Source organism: Pithys albifrons, chromosome 11 (genome assembly GCF_047495875.1).
Source record: "Pithys albifrons albifrons isolate INPA30051 chromosome 11, PitAlb_v1, whole genome shotgun sequence".
Classification (NCBI taxonomy): domain Eukaryota; kingdom Metazoa; phylum Chordata; class Aves; order Passeriformes; family Thamnophilidae; genus Pithys; species Pithys albifrons.
This window is the reverse complement of record NC_092468.1, coordinates 6,497,429-6,512,762: the sequence shown is the minus strand read 5'-3', so window position 1 is coordinate 6,512,762 and position 15,334 is coordinate 6,497,429. Positions and strand designations below refer to the sequence as shown.

General features: G+C 38.6%; 1 protein-coding gene across 4 annotated transcripts in view; it reads left to right on the top strand.

Moving 5' to 3' along the window:
- PIK3CB (phosphatidylinositol-4,5-bisphosphate 3-kinase catalytic subunit beta) overlaps nucleotides 1-15,334 on the top strand; it is an 87,661-nt gene that overhangs the window by 44,985 nt on the left and 27,342 nt on the right. For all 4 annotated transcript variants that reach the window (XM_071566488.1, XM_071566490.1, XM_071566489.1 and 1 more), the window contains 4 exons: nucleotides 6,736-6,921; nucleotides 9,630-9,855; nucleotides 12,167-12,390; nucleotides 15,087-15,269. In XM_071566488.1, the coding sequence (XP_071422589.1) occupies nucleotides 6,769-6,921; nucleotides 9,630-9,855; nucleotides 12,167-12,390; nucleotides 15,087-15,269 (786 nt within the window). In that variant the 5' untranslated portion in view covers nucleotides 6,736-6,768. The remainder of the gene's footprint in view (nucleotides 1-6,735; nucleotides 6,922-9,629; nucleotides 9,856-12,166; nucleotides 12,391-15,086; nucleotides 15,270-15,334) is intronic.

The window sequence follows — 15,334 nt, the reverse complement described above, 5'->3', positions numbered from 1 at the left end:
CATTATGAATTATGTGCTGCCTGTAAATTGTTGGAAGTCCATCAGAAGCCTGTGACTTAAGTTTTATTCACTTGTTTACTTCATCATGAATATTCTTTGGAGGGAGCAGAAAATGTGTTTACATGCCTGAGTATAAAGTAAGGAGAAATAAAAATGTCCTTCTATCCTCATTGTTCAAACCAGTTCTGATAAGTCATCTAAGTCTGGAATGCCATTTTTAATAGCGCTGTTCTCTACCTGTAGACTTGTTTTCCAGGAAAAAAATTCTGAGAACAGTCTCGTTTTCAGCTGGTTTTAAAACTGCACTTCCACTGAATCATGGAATCACTTCCATGGGAAGGAGTGACTAGAGGTAGTCTAACCATCTGTTCAAATCAAGTTTTGTAAAATTAGATTAAATTTTAATTTGAAACCAGTTAACAGGTCTGCATTTTTTTCATATCTGAATCTTGTATAAGGCAATCAGAAATTCAGGTGCTCAGCATTTCTTGAAAACTGGGCCACTTTTATTTAGAGACATTAATGTCCAAGAGGAAGCTTCATTCATTGCAGTTTTACAATCCTGACTTCAGTTTCTTAAAACTTTATCCGTTATGAACACAGCAGAATAAAGCTACGGGAGATAAACAGGCAAAATAACCAGAGATCCTGGAAAAAAAACCCCTTATTAAATTTTTTTTGTTTGTGGATAATATACTTTATTTCATGAGAATCAAGTTCAGATTCTTTCATAGCTGAGAGACCACTCTTTGTGCCAGTCTGAGCACTGTGAGGGAATGAAGCCTTTAGAGAAGGCCTTTCATGTTTTATATATATAGTTATTTTTAGAAAACAACAGGGTGATATTTTTATTCTAATTTCAAGAGGAATCCTGACTAAACAGACACTTAATTTTCCATTCCATAGGACCAGCTCATGTGGCATTTGAACTAAACTGTTGGGAACTATTTATAGTACCACATGACCTTCAAAAATAACTTCCCAGGCTACTTTGTAGAGGTCTTGAATTCTTAGAATCTTTGCTGTTTAGATAGATAATCATGACACTTGTGGAGTGGGAAAATCTTAGCTTTGCTGATTTAGTCAATTGCATTTATCATCAAGTTGATTGTATTTAGGTTTACTGGCAGTTTTGATGGACATTCACCTGCAGAAGGCCAGAACCTTGAGTGGGGGGTCACTCTTGAGGTGTGGTATGTGGTACATGCAGAATACACTTCAGTTGTTGGTACACTGGATGCCGTCTCTGCAGAGGGTCACTGCTGGTCCTGTGTGATCTGAGGGACAGTGGACAGCAAATACAGTCCTTAGTACATGCACTGCTTAGCACAGGTGTCCTTGTCATGTTAAACCTTTAAACAGGAGCTTGGCTGCAGTTCCACATCAATCCTGGTTTCATCCCTGTGAGGGCTGTGTTCTCACCCCACCCTTGTTTCAGATATGGTGCCTGCTTGTCCCTGGGTGAGGCAGGCCCTGGGCTCATGGAACACCAGCAGCGTTTCTATTGTGTTCCCATTGTGTGCCTTGGGTGGGGACAGGGGACAGCCAGGAAGGGGAAAGGCTTAGCAGTGCTGCTTTTGGCTGTGGGAGGGTCGCACCAGGGTGACTTGGCAGAGCTGAGCTGGTGTCCCAAGAGATCCCCTTGGAGTGCCTGTGCACGCAGCAGGAGTCCTGTGCATCACATGGAAGTGCTGCCTGTGCCTTGGCTCTGCCACTGCCTTGGCCTGTGAGCTCAGGGGCTGTGGAGGCACCAGGGACTCATTACAGTTTTAGGAATGCAAGAAGATGTAGTTCTGTGGAGCCATGAACTGGCACACTGATCTAATCTGTATATTTGACTTCAAAGTCCTCAAAAGACACCAGAAATCTTTCAATTTTTCCTTCAGTTTTTTTTCCCAGAGGTCTCCTAAATTTCATAGGACATAAACCTTCCTGTGTATTCTGACTCCTTTTCCATATTTCTACTAGACACTTCCCTCGTTTCTTCTCCAAAATTTCATTTACAACCTGCTCATCTTTTCATAGTACCAGATGTTTACGTAGTTAGAAAAATGATTACAGTGATTATATTGTGGCACTGCTCAGCGTTTTCCCTAGTTAGACTACATGCTATGTTGGTGCTGTTTCCTACAAAATTACTGTAGTCAGATTGTCATCTAGTCTGTTCTGGACAGTAAGATACTGTTTAAACACTGTTCTTGTGTGTCTGGGCAGGGTGGCCCTTTTCACTGCTGCAAGACTCTTTATTTTTGCCCCTTGACTGCCACATGACAGAGCAAGCAGTGAATAAAGAGCTGTATTGATCACAGTGATGATTATCTTGAATGTGATGCTCAACAGTTGTAACAACTTATGGCACACAGCAAAAATCTAGATAAGCAGAGAGCTCTCAGTTTTTGGATAACCAAAACAAGCAATTTGTCCTTTATGCAAATATTCATGTTTTTATTGAAAGGTAAATCTAAGTTTATATTTAATCTGAAGAGCTGTAGATGCTTATGTGCCTTTAAAATGCATCTGTGTTTGGGAGAGGTGATGTAAACGTAAAACTTACTTCCTAAGGAAAATTACTTCTTAATATGGAAGGGATCCTCTCCTCCCCAACTTTCTGCCATCTGTTTGGCATGATAGCATATTTATTTCATCCTGAGAGAGCTGTGACCACATTTCAGGAGTGGATGACATCACTTCAGATGTACCATATCTCTTCTAAAGCCTTGTCTGTAGATGAAATTTTCTTGATGCTCAGGTGAATAAACACTATGAGAGATAAAAGGGCATCAAAATTTTCCTCTAACACTGTGTTATATGTGTATTTATAATTACCAGGTTCTCTGCAGCTACTTTTACTTGTGTTTTGTTAGTATTCTTTTGGACTATTCTTCAGGATAATGCATTGAGTGTTGCATTGGATTTTATGTCACTGTTCTTCTAATAACAGAAAAATAGACCTCAAAGAATGAGTAGTAGGGGATTTGTGGTGAGTTTAAAGCAAAGGACTTAATGACATAATTAATTTCATAATTGCTGTAGTCTTCAAAATATTGGTGTTAGTAGAACTTATCTGACAAAGATTAATGTATTGATGACAGTCCAACTGGATTTGGTACTTTTTAATGTCTAAGTACTTTGCTGATATGATAAATTATTTTCAAAGGGAAGTTCATTGCATTGTTACTCCATATCTAATTTTTTGCAATGCCTTCAAACAGGCTCTGTCTCTCTGAGCATGTTCCTGTGTAGATCTTAATTTCAGGATAACCTTATGAACTCTCTTCTGTGCTCCTCTGTCTTCCATACCATTTTGATTGGCACAGTTTTATGTCAGATATTTGAACATCTTGGATTTAATTCCTTTACGTGTTCAAGTTAATTACTTGACAGAGGTAAAATTGATTTCACCCACTCTTGGAGCAGTGGTGAGAAGCCTTTGCAGCTGGGTGGTCCTGGCCTCAGTAGTGTCCTGAAGTAATAGTCATGCTGGAACTGAGTTTGGCACAAACTAGTCCTGCCTGCCTTCTCAGCAGAATGGGATTAGCATCTGAGGGGCTGGCTCAGTAAGAAAACTCTTGCCTAGACTGATAATTCCTCTAAAAATGCCATATGATGCCACTCAACTGAGAGATCTTGTTGTAGGGCTTCTTGTGTATATTAAATAAATAAATAAATACAAAAATGAGTGTTAAATTTTCTATTTCTTGTTCTGCAGATGTACTGCTCTTCTGTGTTCAGTGTCTTTCCATTGGTCTAAGCAGCTCTTTTAGAGCTGCTGATCTGTTAAAGTACGAGTTGAGCAGTTTTGAGGTTCAGACTGGGTATCTACACACACATAAATCAATCTGAAATGCACAGGTTTAAGTTTAGCTAAAATTTGCACTTCACATGGGAAGGTTTGAATGCTGTCTATCAATACTATGTACCTGTGGCTTAGAAAAGCATCTTGTATTGGACTTTGCTGCTGTGAAATTCAAAGTCATTGATTAGACACTTGAGTAGCCAAGATTAAGTACTGGTTTAATTACTTCCTTCTTTTGTATGTGAAGTTGTTGTTACTGTGACAGGAGGCAAGAATAGCTATGAGGTTAACAACCTGAAATAGCTTTTTATTATTATTTCACTTGTTGGTTTTTTCCTTTAGTTGGAAGTTGTTTAAAGTGTCTCTGGTGTTGCTCCCAGTCCAGATGGCTTTGTTTCAGTTCCTAGATGTGATACTGTTAGTCAGTCACTGGTGCCACACACGTGTTACAGCTGGGGCTGTGACTCATTCTCACGCTCACTGTGGGTTTGCCATGATGTTATTCTCAGGGTAAATTTCTGGTTCTCTCTTGACCCCTGTGATGTCACTGCTGGGCCAGAATCAGTGCTGGCTGTGCAAGACACTGACCTGCTTCCTTGAGGAAGGAAATATTAAGTAAGTGCCTGAAAGCAAGAAGGGCTTCCCAGCGTGCTCAGATTGGCTTGGTGGCTGTGCTTCCCTTTTTAATGGAAAATGGAAATGGAATTTTAGAAGACTCTGATGCCTGTGCTGGAAGGGCATAATTATAAACAAGAATCTTGCAAAACTTTATATAATTCTCTCTGCTGTGATGCCCGGGCTGCAGGGCACGAGGCAGCATTTTAAAATCTTGTTTCTTTGGATATTTTAAACTCTTGTTGATGCACTAATGTGGTTTCACAACTGGAAATGTGGTGAAACATCTGGAAGAGGATGAAAATAGAAAACAATCTTAGGCTGAATTAAAACAGGAATGAAATATTAACAAAATAACTACATAGAATAGATTAATGGTTTCCGTGCCACTGTACCTGTTATGATGACAATATCACTTTATTTTACTCTGATGACCACAGAAAATAACTGAAAAATACTGTGCGTGCAACAAAGTATGAAAAATGTTTAGTATTATTATTTTTCTTTGACTACTAATTTCAGTTACAACAGAACTGCAGGCAGGATTTTATGGGTAGAAGGAACTGTATGGAGGAAAAGAAATACAATATCCCATTTAAAGAATAGCTTGTTAAAGATCTACTGATCACTAATGAGGAACTACAAATTTTTGGAATAGAGACTGTGTTACTCCAGTAGTGTCATCTGTGTTGCATGATGAAGTTACATTTTCTTTCTTTCCTAACATGAGTTGGAGCTCACACACTGTGCTAAACTTCGTACACCCATTAATGAATGCATGGATTTGTAAAATGGGGCAATTAAGATATCTTCAGTATCAAATCTTTTGATTTCTTCTTTCCACCAGGTCTACACCTTCACCTCCAACTCTTTGTTTTGATTCATTCTGATCAGTGTAGTGGATTTTTTGGGAGAAAATGATGGTGGTAAAATATTATTTGTTAGTGATGGTGGTAGGAGCTCCCTAAATGTTGCTTCTATTGAGGAAAAATGTTTTCTCTTGTGTATTTATGCTTTCTGAAATTTAGAGGTTCCTGTTTGGCTTTAATAAAAATTCTACTTTGTTTTTATCTAGAGCAAACAAAATATGAAGCAATCCACGTATTAGTGTGGTTCCAAGGTATGTTGGCAGCAGTCATGTTTGTGTAGGTCCTCACAGCTTTGCCAAGGCCAGATGGAAAGGTGTTGGAGTGATTTGAGTCTTGTTACTCACTGTATTTGCATGGCAGGTGGAGGTGAGACTGGAGGGTGTTGTCCAGTGCCTGGGGCAGCTATGAACTGGCAAGTTGTTTTTTGTGCTGTTGGCATGTTCTGTTATTCATGGAAGGGAAGGGAAGGACTGATAAAAGCAATGGAAAGTTGTGGCAGTGGTGGAGTTGCACTTTCTGCCATGTTCTTTTGCTTTCCCACAGCTCCTGCTGTCCAACAACAATTAGAAAGTTGTGTGGGTGAATTGTCTTTATTGAAGTGCTTTGCAAGAGTGTTTTGCAGTTCTTCCCACCCCTTTGTCAGCTAGAGAGCATTGTCTGGATGAAGAGGAAGGTAAATACTTCAGTGAGTTGTGGTTGAAGAGAAAACTTTGTTTAAAGAGTAGTAATCAAAAAAGAGGACTTGGAAGGTCAGAAAAAGTGATGGTAGCACTAAAAGTAAATAAAAATGCCTTGGAATACAAAGGACGACTAGTCAGGAAGACAGTGGAGTGAGCTGAAGTACATCACAGAAAGTGTTTCCTCCTGCCCTGTAGAGAACGTAGTTTGCACAGTGAAGTTTCTTTAAGGGTGAACTCAAATTGAGATAAGTGTCTTTAAGGGAAAATGTCACTTTCTAATATAGCTGAGGATGTTTTTCCTGCTATTAATAGAGATTTTCAAGTTAAATATGTCATTGGCCATATCTGTGGACAATTAACAGAAAATCTGCAAAAAAAAAAAAAATAATAAAGCTGATCATGTGTTTTCATATGAAATATTACTTTGTTTCATCCAAGAGGTTTACTTTGTTTGTGTTTTATGCAAGTAAATTTTTAGGGAAAACCTGAAATTAATTTCTACCTTTGTTTTAGCTAACCTCTAATTAGTTAGATTTTTTTCTCTTATTACTTTGTCGTAATGATATAAACATTTCAACCACAGTGCTTTACCAGGTATTAAATAACATTAATGACTAAAACTGTGCTTATGTGTTTGCAATACTGGCATTTGTGACCTCGGATTCGTAAGCTGAGCTGCACAAGCAGCCTAATGTAAACTTTCCAAAGGCTTTAAAATGTGTGTCTAATTATAGAAGGTTAAGTATACTGAATTTTAATTTTTTTTCCCCCTAAGGCCATGTGGTTATGATATTATTGAGAGTCCATAATGCCTCCTGCCGTGACAGACAGCCTTGACGTCTGGGCAGTGGATTCACAGATTGGTGCTGATGGCTCAGTATCTGTGGACTTCCTGTTGCCCACTGGAATCTACATCAACTTGGACGTCCCTCGAGATGCCACCATATCTCACATTAAACAGGTAATGCCAAAGGGGCAGGGAACTTAAAATTAAACTTGTTTGGTGTGAGTGCTGCTTCTGATTTTTTACGTGCCTTTTGGCAAATCAAGTAATGAATTTGAGTAGGCATAAAAATAATGTGTTGAAGGCACGTGCGCAGCAGATAGACTAATAAAGGTACATCTGTGGGAGGGTTTGCAGTGGTTTTGGGCACATCACGACAAGGTTTGGAGAAGTTACTGCTTGCTTATAGTTGCAGCTCAGCAGAGATTATTCTAATAGCTATATAGTAATACTGTAGTGCTGCTCTAAACCTTTTTTCTAACACATTTGTAATATATTCATTTTTGAGCTAACATTTCCCTGATAAGTGTGTCTAATTAGATATTTAGTATAGAAGTCATAGATTGTGCTCCTGCTTCTTTTGATTGCCACCAAAGACTGATGCTTCAAAAACTATGTCTGTCACTTAAGGTTTGTACAATTCAGGGCATCACTTAAAATGTGAGGGAATATCCAAATCAAAGAAACAGGAGAATATAAGGAAATAACCAGAGAAATTAAAGAATATACTGCCTTTCATGAGATAATGGTCACATGAGGACATTCAGATAAGGTAGTGAGTGAATTACACCACTGAGTAATCTACTTCTTAAGCATAATAAATTTCTAAAGGAAAATACAGAAGTGTGATTTCCCCTTTCATGGCATTTTCTGCTAAATAAATATAGTGTTTTTCAGTCCTATTGACAGACACTATATACTTGTTTATAGAAACTATTTTCTGTGAATCAGTTGTAGCTTCATCTAATTTCTTGTAGTCCTAATCTGAAACTTTCTAGACACTGAAGTATTTTCTGAGGCAGAGAACCACTTTAGAAGAAATGGGAATGCCACTAGCAATTGAAGTGATCTGAGAAATATGTTTTATGCTGTACTCAAATATGTGAAATAATTCTGATTGGGAAAATGTCATTGTTGTTTTAGTAAAAGGTTAACCTGGGCAGCCACAGGTTAGTTGGTGGGTAAGATAATGGAATAACTGATAGTGATTTCAACTGATAGAGCATTTAAAAGACAAGTGTGCAAGTGACAACAATAAGGGACTTGAACTAAGCTGTCTGATTTTGATGGTTGTGGCACATTGAACTTAACATGCTATAAACAGGTACTGTTGACATGTAGCTGTTTTTCAAAGAAAAGGAATGTTGATCCTAACCACAGAGGTCTTTCCTGGAGATCTCTGTATTTGGAAACAAAACAGTAATGAAGACTTTGATGCCAAACTGGATTAGTAATTTCGCTCCCATCACGTTTCTGTGACAAGCCCTAATTTGTGGACTCTTGTGTGTACAAATAGAAGACTTGAGAACAAACATGAGCAGTGCATCTTGTACATGAACACTTAAAATAATAGGGAAAAAAGTAAAATAGCCAGTTATTTGAAGGCTGAAGAATTTTTAATTTCTGTAGGATTTGCAATTCGACCAGGCCAGTGCTGTGGGTAATGGGCAGTGGCTGCTTTCAGTGAAAGTGTTTCAGGGACTTCACTGCTTTGTAAATTTTGCAATCGTGAAGTCATACAATAAATACCAGTAGCTGGAAATTGAAGTTGCACAACTCAAGAAAAGAGGCAATAATAGATTTAGTCTTCTGATACCTTTGAAGTTGGAATTTTTTGATCTCCACCAAAAATAGTTGTCGGATTTGGCTCTCACTGAGCTATGCAATATGTACTGTAAGACCTTTCTGGTAGACAGAACTCATTGTACAAATGTATGAACTGTATGCAGGTGTGCTCAGCTCCACAGAAGCAGTTGGGTTCAGCTGCAGTTATTTGAGGAGAGGTTTTTGCCATTGCATTATTGATCCTGCAGCTCCTGTTTGAAAGAAGTTTCAGAAATAAATCTGTAAAGTGCAAACTTCTAAAATAAGGACAAAAATACTCTTTCAGCTAAAGATTTGAGTAATATTTAGGTTGGGAGAACTCACTTTACCTCCAATTTTGATTTCTGCTGAGGATTTGGTATTTTTGTGTATTTGATACATTGGTGCCCCTTCAGGTGTAATCTGCTACTGAAGTATCAGTTCAGTAAAGCATTAATTAAGTGTTCTGTGGGCGAATTGCATGTCTTAGTGGCCTGTCTGTACTTTGCAACTTTTAATTTAATCTTCTCCAGACAACGTGTTGTTTTGTTCAGGAATTAGTTCCATAGTGAGAATTTCTTGTCTATATATTATGATAATTACTGCGAAAAGAAAATAGAGATGTGTCTTGGGAGAGAGGGATTTTGATAGGAAGCTCTAGGATTGGATGGAGGAGAGCAGCAGTTTGCTGGGTAGTGTCAAGAACATCAGTAAGTGCTTTTTTAACTGTGGTGACAGCCCCAGTCCTGCAACTTCCCTGCAAAAAGGACTGTACTGGGGAATTCCAGGAGAAGGATCAGGATGAGGGTTAGTGCCACCCTTCTCTCCTCAGCTCATAGCACTTGTCCCCATGTGGCTTTTGCCCCTGGGATGTTTATCACCCAAGTTTCTACTTAAAAAGAACCCCAAGGCAGAGACCACAAGCAAGAGACAAAGTAAATATATAATGATTTACAGAGATGCAAACGTGCCACTTTTATGTTCCTTTGGGAGCATAAATGGAAATGAATGTTACCTTCAAGGCACTAACTCAGGCCCTTGTTTGCTTGTTTTGTTTCATTTCTCTTCTGTTTCCACTGCAGCTGTTATGGAAGCAGGCACATGCCTATCCACTCTTCGACCTCCTCATGGAGATTGACTCTTACATGTTCTCATGTGTGAATCAAACTGCTGTGCATGAAGAATTAGAGGATGAAACACGGAGACTTTGTGATGTTAGACCCTTTCTTCCTGTCCTTAAACTAGTGACAAGGAATTGTGATCCAGGAGAAAAGTTGGATTCCAAAATAGGTGTCCTTATAGGCAAAGGTAATTCCATTTAATTTTTTAAAAAATGAGGGTAAACTTTGTTGTGTGTGAAGGTCTTAATTGGGCAGGTAACAGTGAAAAATTTAAAAAAAAATATTAAAAATTCAGTATTTCTCTTTCTCAAATAAATACTGATATAGTTGGAAAGGATTTAAATTCCCAAGATGAAACATATGAATGTTATCTAAAGCTACTTTCTGTATTGGATTGCAGCACTATATTGTATTATTACACCAATCAAGAGAAAATTTTATTTTGTAGATGTGGAGAACATTTTTATTATTGTTATTACCACTACTACTACTAAATGAAGAAAAGTATAATCCTTGAACAGTTATCATAAATAACCTAACAGCAAACTGATTCCACAGAAGGAACTAGAAACCATTGATTTTTTTACACATGGTGTCTGAGATAGCTAACAATGATTCTTGTTTTTGCTCTCAATTGTGACACTGATTTTCATCAAACAATGAAAAGCTATTTTAAAGGTTTCACAGTAACTTATTCTTGATGTTATTTCAGAATTTTCAGCTTCTAAATCTACCCTGCTTGGTTATACAATCAAGATTGACAGGGTCATGTGAGGTCATACCTCTTGTTTTAAAACAATGAACCATTGTTAGGTCTCTTATAAAGACTGCAGGTTTTGTTTAGATTTCAGCAGTGCACTGTCTGCCTGTTTGTTAAAGCTGACAATGGGAACAGTTGGCCAGTTTAACCATTCAGACAGATTCTGAGAGATTCACATTCTGTGATTGAATATTTGACTTATTACAGCTGTGTGTGGTCCTTCCTTCTGCAGCCTTGAATCTGTACCTTAGCAGTGGAAAAAATGTGTTCCTGTCTGAGCTTCTGTACTTGGTGTTTTGTTCCCAAAAGGTGTTCAGTGCTTTGTGTGGTTTGGACAATGTCCTTCAAAGTTCAGGAGAAAAGATAAAGACACTTACAGGCCCAGTGTGTCCTGAAGTACTGAAGAGTCACAGCTGTGTGGACTCTTCATCACAGAAATTTGGATAGTTTGGGTTGGAAGAACCTTTAAAGGTCAACTTGTTCCAAACTCCTACAGTGAGCGGGAACATCTTCAACTAGACCAGGTTGTTCAGAGTCCTGTCCAACCTGACCTGGAATATTTCCAGGGTGGGGCATTCACCACCTCTCTGGACAACCTGTGCCAGTGTTCCATCACCCTCATTGTAAAAAAAATTCTTACTTATATTTAATCTAAATCTAGCTTTTTTTAGTTTAAAACCATTATCCTGTGTCCTGTTGCAACAGACCCTGCTAAAAAGTCTGTCCTTATCTTTCTGCTTGGGGTGCAGCCCAGGACACGATGGGCTCTGTGGCACATTGTGTGGCATGTCCAGCCTCTCATCCACCAGCTCTCCCAAGTCGTTCTCTGCAGGGCTGCTCTTGATCTGCTCATCCTTCAGCCTGTGTTGATACCACAGGTTGCCCTAAGCCAGCTGCAGAAACAGCACCTGATCTTGATGAACCACTGAGATTCCCAAAGGCCACTTCTCAAGCCTGTCCAGGTCCCTGTGCATGACATCCTGTCCTTCAGGAGCCTCAGCTGCACCACTCAGCTTGTGTCAGCTTCAAACCTGCTAAGGGTGCCCTCTATCCCTTGGTCTGTGTCACTAGTGGAGATAATAAATAACATTGGTCCCAGTACAGACCCCTGAGGGATTCCACTAGTCACTGATGTCCATTGGGACTCTGAGTCGTTGACCATCACCCCCTGGATGTGACTGTCCAACAAATTCCTTATCCATTTAACAGTCCACTTACCAAATCCATCTCCAATGAAGAGAGAACGATGTCATGGAGGATGATGTCAAAGGCCTTACAGAAATCCAGAGAAGTGGCATCTATAGCCATTCCCTTGTCCATTGGTGTAGTTCTCCATTATAGGAGGCCATTGGGTTGGTCAGGCAGGACTTGCCCTATGTATTCTCTCTCTACATGTTTTGGAAGAGGAACTTGACTCGTCTTGGATTAGCTGAAATTTCAGTCCTGTAATTTTGACCTGAGTAGAAGATTTTCTTTTTTTTTTATTTTTAAAACAAAATTTAAAAGTATGTCATCTTTCCATGTCATCTATTTAAAAAAAAAAAAAACATTTTGCAAACACTTCTTCTGCCCTGTGGTCTTTATGATGCATTTGCTGTGCTTTCTCTTTGCTCTTGTGAAGAGAGACATAATACCTTCCAAACTATATTAAACTCAGGGTTTGGCTTTTCCATTTAATAGTACCTGAGAGGTATACTGGTTCAGGTATGTACTTTTCTGCTTCCTTGAATTCTTCCAGGTCTCCATGAGTTCGATGCCTTACAAGATCCTGAAGTCAACGACTTCCGAGCTAAAATGCGGAGGATCAGCGAGGAAAAGAATCAGTCCCTTGTGGGTCTCTCCTGGATGGACTGGTTAAAACACACTTACCCACCAGAACAGGAAGCTGTTATCCCAGAGAGCTTCCAGGATAAGCTCTACAGTGGAAATCTTGTCGTGGCTGTTCATTTTGATAACTGCCAGGTAGGATTGGTTGTTCATCATGTTTTGTGTCTGGTCTTACCCAGTTCTGAATTAGAATGAGATCGATCCAGAGTGTAAATGAAACAGAATACTGACATTATGGTGTTTGCCTTAAAATGCAAATTCTTCACCAGGGTCCTTGACTCTTGAAAGAAAGTGAGGGTGCTAACCTACAGCTGAGAACTGAACTTCTGAAGTCAAATTACAGTTCTACAGGCAAAATGTACAACTTGTATGTTCTATATGGTTTCACATTGATTTAAACATAAAACATGATTCAAAGTTGTCAGGACTCTTTTTGGACAACTGTTAATGTGTTGCTTCACTAGCATTAAGTTTTAAGCTTAGTTCCTCAGGGATTACTGGTAATTGGGAGGCACCATATTCACCACACTCGCTTTATGTGTGCCTTCTTGAACATCTTTGGGGTTGATCTGCTCACTAGATTGAGCAATGTATTTAAAAAAAAAAGAAGAATTAGTGTTCCCTTTCTTAAAAATGCACACAGACAAATAAAACACTGAGACTTGGTGTTACCTTTTTGTTTTGGCTAATAAAACATAGCTTATTTTTAAAATAAAATTCCTTTTAGTTTCCACCAAAAAATCTGAAATGTTTTAGCCTCAGATTTTTTGATGTTGAAGTTGCTGTGATTCTACTTGAGTCCAGCATTCCCATTACTCCTTTTGCACTCTGTCCTTTTGGATAACTGTGAATTGGAAACCTTAAAAATCTCACAAGTGTGTAAATATATCAGGCTGTATCTGGTGTCCATTTTGATCCAGGTGCTAGATACTAATTTTTCTAATAATTCAGATAATTTTATTTACAAAACTGTATAAGTTCTAGTACTATTTTTTAAACTAAGAAAAAAATTAAAATGCTAAGGTGATATCTGCCTGTGGAAACATTAACTGTAGAGGTGAAATTTGGTCACCAGTAACAGCAGCTGATGGCGAATGCACAGGTGTTTTATGACAAAACCTTTTCTAGTCCCCTTTGGCTTAGTAGAGAACCTGTAGTTGTCCAGGAGTGAGAGCACGTGTGTGTTTGTCAGCTTTTGATTAAAATACTGCATATATATGCATATGCTGACAGTACAGAAGCAGTGCAAAAGTTCATGCTGGTGCAGAATGTATTTGCCTGCCACTATAATAGCTTAGGCTGCTGACAATTCAAATGTTTCAAATGCTTCTGCTGCCAGCTCTGACCTTCAGAGCTATTAACAGTTCAAATCTGAGCTGCTTTTTAGAGCAGTAAACTGTGTTCCAGACTTTACTGCTTGTCCTGAGTGCCGGAATCATCCCAGGAGGATTACACAGGAAGGTATGGGGCCTGCTGTGGTCTCTCAGTTCATTCAGCTGTAAGGTGGAGAGAAAAACATTAAAATACATTTTGTCTGGAAGGTGTGGGTGAGCTGTAAGAGCTACCTGGTTATCTCTGGAGCAAGAGAGACTGATCCCCATTTCTGTGACATAAGTGTCAAGTCCTGCAACTGGGAAGTGAGGCAGCTGCCAGAGAGCACCAGCTTCCTGGGAAGAAAAAGTGTTATTCCCTGTCACCCACTACCAGAAGAAAGCCTTCCCAGTGTGGCAGCTTTCTGAAAAGGGGAGCTGTTGTGAACCATGCAGAAACTGAGAAAATACAGAATTAATTTAGCGTGACTGCACAGAGTTTGTTTTTTCCATTAGGGCAGCTTGGCCTCTTACCAGTAAATGTCTATTTAAATAAAGCACAAGTCAAAAGCATGCAAGCCAGACAACACTTAACATTTGTTATTAACTGGGTTTAGGATGCTTGCATCTTCAAAATTGTGTGTATGTAAATAAAAAATAATAATTAAAGAAAAAACCCCAAACATAACAAAAACTCAGAACTCCCTGAAACAACATTTGCAAATAAGCCTGTGCAGAGCATAATGTAGTAGGTTAAGGGGAATGAAAGGTTTCACAGAAGATCTTTTTATATTAGGAACTTGAAATTAAAGTAAACCTCTTTTTTAAAGTACAGAAGAAAGTAACTTCTTACCTTTATCTTTCTAGAACACATTGAAATTAGAGATACTTTGGAAATATATAAATAGCCTCTAAAGGTTTGATTAAAACAGTGTTAGAAAGAGCAGTCTTTCCATGTTGTGTTTGGAATGCTGTAGGTTTTGCTGCTACTTCTTTTTTCTGCTCTCTTCCCAGTTTGATGGTGGGTTTGTACATTAATCACATTAACAGTTCCTTCTGCTTTATTACTTGAAGCTTTCTTTTCCTTCTGAGTACAGTGATACTTAGAAAGGGAATAGATTGCTAGTGGCCAGGAAGAAGAAAAATTAACACATCCAGTACTGCTAAATGCCTTGGAATGTGTGTGCATGATTTATTGTTTCCCTCAGTCACATTCCAAAAAACAAGCTTCTAAATCAGTACACTGCTTAAATCATTGATGAATCAAATAGATGAATTGGACTGTGTTTTTAAAAGTACTTCTGATTAATATAAAAATTTGGGAATTGACATTTTGCAGCTTTCAGGGTAGTTATTACTGTGGTTGTCCTACAGATACAGACATTAACTATAACTGCTGAAATAGACTGGGTTTGGCAGTTATTCTTTCTACACCCTTTTATTATGTGTGCTACAATTTAAGACTTTTACATCTGACTATGACAAATCTGACATTCAGGATTCCTGCTTGTGTTTTGTTAGGATGTATTTAGTTTCCAGGTGTCTCCTAACATGAATCCCATCAAGCTGAATGAACTGGCAATCCGAAAACGTTTGACTATCCATGGAAAAGAAGATGAGGAAGTTGATCCTGCTGACTATGTGCTGCAAGTTAGTGGAAGGCTAGAGTATGTTTTTGGTGATCATCCATTAATCCAGTACCAGGTACATAAAATTTTTTGGAACTTGGTGTAACAATTCTCTGTTGCCTTGGCCAAAGGTGCTCTCTG